The following is a 9,519-nucleotide window of genomic DNA, read 5'->3' on the forward strand; positions in this document are numbered from 1 at the left end:
AGGGCTGTTTGTATAGTTTAGCTTTTTAAAACCACCTACCCAATTCTCAGAGGATGCTTAAGTGTTCACTTAAAAGTGCAGACGTCATACGGAGGAAAACTTAGAACACAACAAAGACGGAGCACGAGAAGGAAAAGAAGGACCGGACTCCTCTGGTACCAAGTGTGGGTTTCATCTCTCTTCCCTCTCCAAAATGCTGAGGCCCTGCTTCAGCACGCCACTTACGCTTTAAGGAATGACGACGTGACTTAAATAAGTAGCAGTCCTTAGAAAATGACTGGCCATCACTGGGAGTAAGGAAGTAGTTACAACCTTTAACTAACCTTGACATAACCAAGCATGTTTTAGGATGGGCACACTGCCTGTGTTCCAGCTAGCACAAACGTTATAACTACAAGTTGTGTTGGACAGTCGGGGCAAAGTCTTTTCTCAGTGTGTGTTGTTATAGTGACTTAAAACCACAAAACAACTAATTAGTATTTTGATTATAAAATTACCATCCCCCTTTTCCTAATGAAAATTGAAGTGAATTCAGTATGAGTATACTTGAGGAAAGGGAACACTGAGTTAGTTTCTTATTAACAGTGGAGACTGTTAACCCTTGAGAAACAGTTTTTTTTACTTCAGAGTTCCTGTTTCCTGCACTGGATAGAACGCCCTCTAGGAAAGTTCTGTGGAGAGAGAAGGCCCTATCTCCAGTTAGAAGAGCTCAGTTTAAGTTGCTCGTTAGTGTCAAGTCAGAAAGATTGGTTCTTTTTTTTTTTTTTAAATTGGATATTTTCTTTATTTATATTTCAAACGCTTTCCCCTTTCCAGGTCTCCACTTCGGAATCCCCATATCCCATCCCCTCTCCCCCTGCCTCTATGAGGGTGTATTTTAAATATTAGCAAGGAAAAGATGTCCAAGTTAGAAACATCTCATCATGTAAATTTATTGGAAGAAATATAAGTAAGCCAGGGGTAACGTTTCAAAAACGAAGAGGAGGGTCTATTAAACAAAGGCCTTGGTTAGATGCCCCACCCTGTGTTCTTAATCTCAGACGCCACGGGGTTTGTAGCATAATAGGCACACACATGAAGAATTTAAATATCTCCCTGATTTATTCATACACGTTTTCTTAGTTGGTCATGAACGATCGCCTGCGTGATGCTGTACGTGTGTGATGACGTGGTCAGGAGCACAGGTAGCTCCTGCTGTGGTCTACCGGGAGGCTCTTAAGAACTCAGCCACAAGCCAAGCTCCTGTCTGAAAACACAACTTACATTGCTTTGTTTTGTACTTAACTAGATCTTCAGGTCAAGTTACCCTTGGAGAAGCATGTTCTGCCAGCACCAGCCGGACAGTAGCTATTCCTTCCGGGGAGAGCCAGATCAATCAAATTGCACTAAACCCAACTGGCACTTTCCTCTACGCGGCCTCTGGAAATGCCGTCAGAATGTGGGACCTTAAAAGGTAAAGCTTTTAGAAATTGTATCTCTCGCATATATCTAATGCAGCTTTAGAAACTGATAACACTAAGGCTTGTGAAACAGAATTTCCACATGACCTCCAGTTCACATTTTTTTTTTGTTTGTTTGTTGCTTTTGTTTGTTTGCGAGACAGTTTCTCTGTGTAGCCCTGGCTGCCCTGTATCTCACTCTGTAGACAAGGTTGGCCTTGAACTGAGAGATTCACCTGCCTTTGCCTCCATAGTACTGGGATTAAAGGCATGTACCACCAATGCCCTCTCTAGCTCATAATTAGAAAAATGTTTCAACTTATATCTTATTTTGGGCAGAGCATACAATTTACATATTTAATGAGGTGAAAAGGGAATGATTTGGTAAGATTTAAGCAGAATTGTCTCTTTAATTGCTTCGCTACTACAGATCTGTTTTTTAGTAGCAGAACTAAATATAGGTTGATTTTAACAAAGTGACTAGAAACTGTATTATTAATATCCTAGACGTTAAAGGCACCGCTGTATTCCAGCAGCTTGCTTTGAAATAGGACTGCCATATAAGTTCATCTTCTGACAACTGACAGCAAACATTAAAAGAAAAGGAAGGGGTGTGTGTGTGTGTGTGTGTGTGTGTGTGTGTGTGTGTGTGAGAATGGGTATGTGTGTGCACAGGCGCATGTGTCTTCCTATTTAGCCCAGAGTGGCCTGGAACTTCTTGAATTCAAATGAAAGTTGGGGTAACAGCTATGACCCATCGTGCCTGGGTGGCACTGTTTATTTTTCCACCTATCAGATATTTGTTCTACCCAAGTTCAGTCTTAATAATGACTAATGAAAAGACTCACCTATTTTCTCATAGACACAGTGGCACATAGATGTGGATACATACATATATGTATATATGTACATATGTGGATGATATATGTGCATGTATTATATATGATATGTGCTTGTATAGAATAAAATAACCTCACTTCAATAGCTTCATTGATGTTGTAAGCAGAGATATCAATGTTTTATTCAATTACAAATTGAAGTCTTAAAAGGATTAGTCATGTCTTTCATAAATTCATGTATTTAATACATTGAAGTTTATTTGGAGGAGTTAAGATTATCTTTTCACAATTTCTCAGAATCTGGCTTAATTCATAAGTTATATTAAACTTTTGGATAAGATTTAAGTAGTTCCCAGCTTCTGTCACAGGATATTAGTTTGGCCATTTTTATTTACTCGATGCAGAGTCTCAAGAGGCAGGGCTGACACGGAAAGGAAAAGCAATGAGTAATACTGTGGGCAAATATCGATTATATGAGTCTTCCATCTTGCTGTGCAGTGCTTTCAACGGCGGTTTTATTTCTCTTTAAAGGTTTCAGTCTACAGGAAAGCTAACCGGACACCTGGGTCCTGTCATGTGCCTTACGGTAGACCAGATCTCCAATGGACAGGACCTCATCATCACTGGCTCAAAAGACCACTACATCAAAGTGCGTATGAGTGGAGCTTGAATTACATTTTCTTGAATGATAGGTTCAAAGCATTTACGAATCTAAGCCCCGTCCCATTCTCTCTTCTTTCTCCTTGTGAGAGGAATTGGGTTTTTGCTTTGCAGGAGAGCAGGTGGAGACTATTTACTGGATCATGGGTAATTTGCCACGATCTCCAATGATTATTACTATTTAGCTTAGTTACTCCCCCCATCCTCCAGGAAGTATTAGCTGTCAGTTGCTCCTTGGGGAGGGGAGGAGTCTCAGGAATGCTTCCGGATAATCCTTGATTAGTGTTGAGAGGCCCCAGGCTTCAGAAGGTATTTTGCAGATAACCAGAGCTGCTGTGAGTTCCTGAGCTCACTGGCTAGGTCAGGTCTGGAAGACCGTGTTTCACAGCCCTCCACATCCTCTGCCTCTTTCTTTCTGTCCCCATCTTCTGTGATGTTCCTTGAGCATTGTAGGTGTGACCTGGAAGTCCTTCTTAGGGCTGACATCACTCAGCAGTCACTTTTTCTCAGCACTTTGCAGGGTCACTTTCTCTTAACCTGTCTTCTGTCCCCTGATTTTAGCCTTTGCTTCTCTTGCTTTTGTAATCTTTTCTTTTATTTATACTTACGGATTTGATTGTTTTTGTTTTGAGAAAGGGTCTTCGGTAGTTTGGCCTGGCCTGGAACTCTCTCTGTGGTCAAAATGACCTTGGATGTCTAATCCTCCTGCATCTAGCTCTGAAGTGTAAGGATTATACATGGATGCCATGGCACCCAGGGTCCTAACTTACTTCTCTCTTGTGTGATAAACACTGACCAAAACCTACTTGGAGAAAAAAGTTTATTTCATTATGGTTATAGTCAAACATTAAGGGAATACCTGGAGGGTAGGGACTGAAGTAGAGACCACAGAGGAATGCTGCTCACAGGCTTTCTCCAATGCTCATTTTTAGCTAAATTTCTTATACAGGTAGCTTCTTATACCTTTCTTATACATCCATAGGCTCGCATGCCAATGGATGGTACCACTCGGAATGGTCTCATTCATGTAAATCATGGAAATGATACACCACAGACATGCCCATAGGCTGATCTTAGGGAGACAATTCCTCAACTGATGTTCCTTCTTCACAGATGTGTCAAGTTGGCAACCAAGATTAGTCACTACACCTAATTTTATTCCATTCTAGGGACTGACACTGGGCTTCATGCATTCTAGTCAAGAGCTGAACCCACTGTGCTCTATCCTGTCCACATTGACCAATTTTGATAGAATTCAATCATTGGTTGTCTTTTTTCAGCCGTGTAAAAGTGAAAAGGTTTGGAGGGTAGCTTTGGGAAGGTGGAGAAGGAATCTGGGGATTGACAACCTAGTAATTCTAACTGAATATCATGATTTGTTGACTTCCATCTCAAACGCATCCATGCATAACGTCTTCAGTTTTGAGTGTCTCATTTGTTTATTCAGACATGAAGTTTACAGAGGATGTGATATGCAAACAAGGTCTGGGAAACAGGGCTGAGGGTATTCCCCAGAGTCCTCCTCCAAAGCTAATGCATTTAGCAGATCCTTTCAGTGCACATCTGTGTGGCTGGAGATAAGCAATTGGAGGCCTTTACCTAAAAATCGAATGGGATGACTCCTTTCTGGTTCTCTCCTGTAGATGTTTGATGTGACTGAAGGGGCTCTTGGAACTGTAAGTCCCACCCACAACTTCGAGCCTCCTCATTATGATGGGATAGAAGCACTGGCCATTCAAGGCGATAACCTATTCAGTGGGTCCAGAGATAATGGAATCAAGAAATGGGACTTAGCTCAGAAAGGTCTTCTTCAGGTAACTCAGAAACTCCACTATGTGTGAAGTGAACATTTTGACACCACACAGGAGTCTGTCCAGTAGGTTGTTGTTGGTGGTGATGGTGATGGTGTGTATGTGTGTGTGTGTGTTCTCTTTAGATTATCATTGTTTAATCTGAGATTTCTCTTAAAGATTTTTTTTTTAATTTCAAAAATAATCTTATAATCTTTATTATAAAAGTAACTTGCAAATACATTTAAACATCACACACCAAATTTGACTAGCCGCAGAGTCTAAACAACGGAGTGGTCTTCTATAGGGTTAGAATAGGCATTTGGAATGGAAGCTGTGGAGCCTCAACTTTCAATATCAAATGTATTTTATGTTCGTTCTCCTCAGAGTTTTAACTGGGGGAAGGTAAGCATTCTACGGATACATGTTAGGATGAAGCAGAACTTCTGTGGAGATCTGTTTATTAAATACAGCCACCCTGAGGTGGAACAGCTGTAGTTGTTCATTGTTTTTAAATGTACATATCTCCCAAGCAGTGCAACTGTTATCTGCAGTGAAGAGCCTCCTCAGCTGCGGGAACATTTTCTCAAGCCCAACAGGCAGTGCTTCCATGCACTACAGCGGGGCTGCACTGTATCAGTAAACTGACGGTTATCTTTCACTACTTGCTCTAAAGGGACAACAGTTAGTGAACAGAGAAAGTTGTTTATAATTCTTTGCATCTGTCTGTTGCTTCATGGATATATTTGGAGGGATTACAAGTGCTACCCCTTTAGTTGTTCTCAACCTGAAGACAGAATATTAATAGAAAACACTGGGCAGCAGGTGCGTACACCATGTTAGGATGCTTTCATAGACATATTCATTTATTCATGATTGCAATTTTATATTGTGAATATAAATGTTTACACACAAAATCTAGTCATGATATTACCTAATATTTTTTTTCTGCTCATCATGATATATATAGTTAAATTCCCATTTTCCTTAGGCTTCCATAGTCAGCAAAGTGTCGGAGTGATTTCATGACATGGATCTTTTAATCCATATACCAGTTTGTAGTTTACAAACTTGTTTTATTATGTGTGTTTTGGGTAGAAAAGAGGAGAAACATTTCCTGTGTTATCTGAGTCTTTTAGATTCAATAGATTCCTAACCAAGCAACTTGTAGATGTATTGCTTATAGCATTGAATGTATAGAAATGGACTTGGATAACTTTAAGGACGTTCTGTATTCCTCATACTGAGTTTTACCACTAAAAACGCCGTAACCAGTGTTGGTGTGACCGCGGGTTTTGTCAAGTTCCTCTTCAGTTCTGCTTTCTCTCTTCTCTTCAGCAAGTCCCAAATGCACACAAGGACTGGGTGTGTGCCCTGGGCCTGGTGCCAGGCCACCCGGTTTTGCTGAGTGGCTGCAGAGGCGGCATTCTGAAACTCTGGAATGTGGATACTTTTGTGCCTGTTGGAGAGATGAGAGGTCATGACAGTCCCATCAATGCCATTTGTGTTAACTCCACCCATGTCTTTACTGCCGCTGAGTAAGTTTCCTCCTGTGGGTCTGCTCTTGGTGGGTTGTTAGTACTCAGACTTAACAAATACTGCAGGCCATAAGTAATTACCAACACTGAGCACAAGAGATCCCTCTCTCAGTACAGGCATCCTGGCAACTGGTGACTGATGACTGATTTATCTTTTTCTATTTATTTTTGATATGATCTTGTTGTTCAAGTCCAGGGTGGCTTAGAACTCATAGTCCTTCTGTTTTTAGCTACCCAAGAGATGGGATTGTCGTGGTGTGCCATCACACCTGCATCCTAAATTATGATTTTGGATCTCTACGACGAGCCTTGAGAGTGGGCTTACCAGAATGTTAGGCTGCTTCTGTATTAGTACATATTACGGGGTCTACTGTCAGATCTTTTTTTTTGTGACTTAGGGTGGGCCCCATCTGCTCAGAAGAGAAGGGGAGGGGGAATGGGGAAGGATTGTGGGAGGGGTGACTGGGAGGTGGCCAATGAGTGGGATTTAAAGTGAATAAGTTAAAAAAAATTAAAGTTAAAAAAAGAAAAAAGGATTCATTAATGACTAATTTTGATTTTTTTTTGTCTTCAGAAAAGCAACCTATTTGCTATTATTTATATTTAGAACAAATTATTTTTAACAATCTTTGTGCTTCTTTCTCCATTTAATATGTAAGAATATGGTAGTAACATCTGTTTGCTGTCTCCTCTGAATAGCTGGATTGACAAATTCAGTTCCTGCTTGTCTGATTAATCACAATGAATCTCCGGTGTGCTGGGTCTTAGACTAGACTGTGAGGAAGGGAGCAGAGAGCAGGGCGGACACAAACTCTACCTTCTCTTCTAGCCAGAAGCGGAAGAAAATAGTAAGGTGAAAAAAATGCACCAGTGACATCAGAGCAGGAGCGGGGTCACAGATCACGTGATTCGGAGTGGGCGTTGTCTGTCTGTGCCACATGGTGTAGAAAGTTGTAGGCAGGAAGCGTTCTATCAATGTTTGCTTTTCTCATGCAACAGTGTACGGGTTTTACTTGCATTCATTAAAGACCTCTTAAAAAAAAAGTTTCCCTGAGTAATTCTGAGATCTATTTCTTGGCATTTCTGCCTCTGTTCATATGTCCATTTTAACTTTGTTTTGTAGTGATCGAACCGTGAGAATCTGGAAGGCCCACAACTTGCAAGATGGTCAACTCTCTGACACAGGCGATCTTGGGGAGGATATTGCCAGTAATTAACATGGATGGGCAGAAGCAGAAGCCGACACTGTGATGACGCTCCGTGTTCTTTATTGAAAACGATGTCCTGCACTTATTACTAGTGGAATCAACTGGGAACATATCTCAATCCATGGCTAGATAATGTGTATCCTAATAAAATTGTTCTGTCTTGTATATGAAATATTAATATCTACCAACACATGGACTTCCTAAAATCGATATATTGCTTGAATCACACTTTTACTGTGGCTGAATTTTTGTGCCTAGTTATAAAAAAGACACTTTGAATTATTTGAGTTATAAGGCATCTGCTTTTGTGACAGGAGCATACCCAGAATAAAACACGCCTCCCTGTTAACTCGTTCAAATAATGTGGTCATAACTTACATATTTAAACGTGTATTGGAGTTGTTAACTCAAATTGTAGTTAAAAAAAAAAATCAGGAATTTTGTCCATGTATAAGGGGTTCTAAGTTTCAAAGCTTGTTCAGTGTAATGGAATAACAAGATGAATTATTGGTGATTCTTCATAATCGATGTGGTCTACTAAGAAAGATAATAATTTGTGCTAAAATGCTCATGTTTACCTGTATTGACCAAAGCTTTCAGTTGTTCTTCATTCTGTGCTCAGGATTGAAATGCTGCATAACTGTTGTGTTGTTAGTGCTGGGCACGTATTCTGGGACGGTGAGCTGTTGATTTCCTAACAGAAAGATATTTTGATCTATTTTCCTATGGAATTGTTTCTATTATTATCTTTTAATTTCTTTTTTATTTAATAGTAATAGTTCCTTTCTCCTTCCTCTGATTTTTATATGCTGCTAAATATATTTTAAATATACTGTGTTTGCACACACTGGTAGCTATGTGTTTGCACACATTGGTAGACTGTTATCATTTGTGGTGGGAACCCATGTAAATAGGTAGACTGTAAAGAGAGACTATCTTGCATTATGACTTTATGAATTTCTAAGTGCTGTTTGATTGGGTTTTGTTACAAGATGTATAATTTATCTGTCTGCTCAGAATATTAATTTGTAAATTCTGCAAGGTTAATTTTATGTAATGGTATAACTTTTGAAATTATTGTCTTATGTTATTTGTTTTTTTTTTTTTTTTGCCCTGAAAATATTTGTTTGTAAATGAAAGTTTAGCTAGTGCTTAAATAAACATGTGCTATGAATAGTTTCTATTATACTAGTCTTTTTCTAATTGTAAGAAAATTCCAGTATTGGCAAATCTCTTTTTGTCTGTGAGTGATGTGAGGAAAGATTAGCTAATTGTTCTTTGCTTTGCTCATGAGACATGAAATAGTTTTTGAAAAGCTCCAGGTGTAACCTCACCTTGATGAACTATGGAAACACTAGTTAAGCCAATTGATGTAATTTAGGGATTGAAACATAGAAAATAATACAAAAAATGATTGTGATAACTATGAGGATAGCGACCACTCATCCCTGCCGAGAAGGACGGCAGAACAGCAGAGGTTGCGGAGGAAGCTTCCAGGATCCAACCTCTGTGCTGTCATTTTATTTTATTTTATCTTATTTTTTTACTTAGGTCCCCAATAGAACCTGTTTGTTTTATGTTGAGCTTTACGTCTGTTTCTCTATCTTCCTTTATGCAGATGCTTGGTGTAGGGACCATATGTAAGGAAACCATTTTTTTTTAATTAAGGGACATATTTTTCCTTAATTTAAAAAAATTCCCTGAATATTTCCCAGCCTGAGAGCCTAACCACCGAGCCCTTGTTCCAGTCTCTGCTGTTCTTGTTTTCTACGCCTTTTGGAAAAAAAAAAAAAAGAAAGAAAATGGTTGTTACCCAAGGACCTCACCAAAGGAGGCTAGGCATCAACAAGATACAAATCAAAACTACAGTGAGAGGCCCTAAATGAATCTATCTGATGGTGTTAGTGGGGGCTATGACCATTTCCCAGGGAAGTGGTTACAAAATGCAGATGTTGCTATCCACATACAAGCTGTGGGTGTCTTATCTAGTGGACAAAGCTACACCATGAGACGTGATTTTGGACATCAACGTTGACCATACAATG

General features: G+C 39.6%; 1 protein-coding gene across 1 annotated transcript in view; it reads left to right on the forward strand.

The window, feature by feature from the left end:
* Nucleotides 1-8,613, forward strand: part of Kif21a (kinesin family member 21A) — a 116,699-nt gene extending 108,086 nt beyond the window's left edge. Inside the window, exons 34-38 of the mRNA XM_085831711.1 lie at nucleotides 1,289-1,453; nucleotides 2,810-2,927; nucleotides 4,582-4,752; nucleotides 6,067-6,266; nucleotides 7,390-8,613. Coding sequence (XP_085687837.1) covers nucleotides 1,289-1,453; nucleotides 2,810-2,927; nucleotides 4,582-4,752; nucleotides 6,067-6,266; nucleotides 7,390-7,483 — 748 coding nt within the window. The 3' untranslated portion in view covers nucleotides 7,484-8,613. The remainder of the gene's footprint in view (nucleotides 1-1,288; nucleotides 1,454-2,809; nucleotides 2,928-4,581; nucleotides 4,753-6,066; nucleotides 6,267-7,389) is intronic.
* Nucleotides 8,614-9,519: the final 906 nt, after the last annotated feature.

This window comes from Mus caroli, unplaced genomic scaffold (assembly GCF_978045245.1).
Source record: "Mus caroli unplaced genomic scaffold, Mus_caroli_1 scaffold_16, whole genome shotgun sequence".
Classification (NCBI taxonomy): Eukaryota; Metazoa; Chordata; class Mammalia; order Rodentia; family Muridae; genus Mus; species Mus caroli.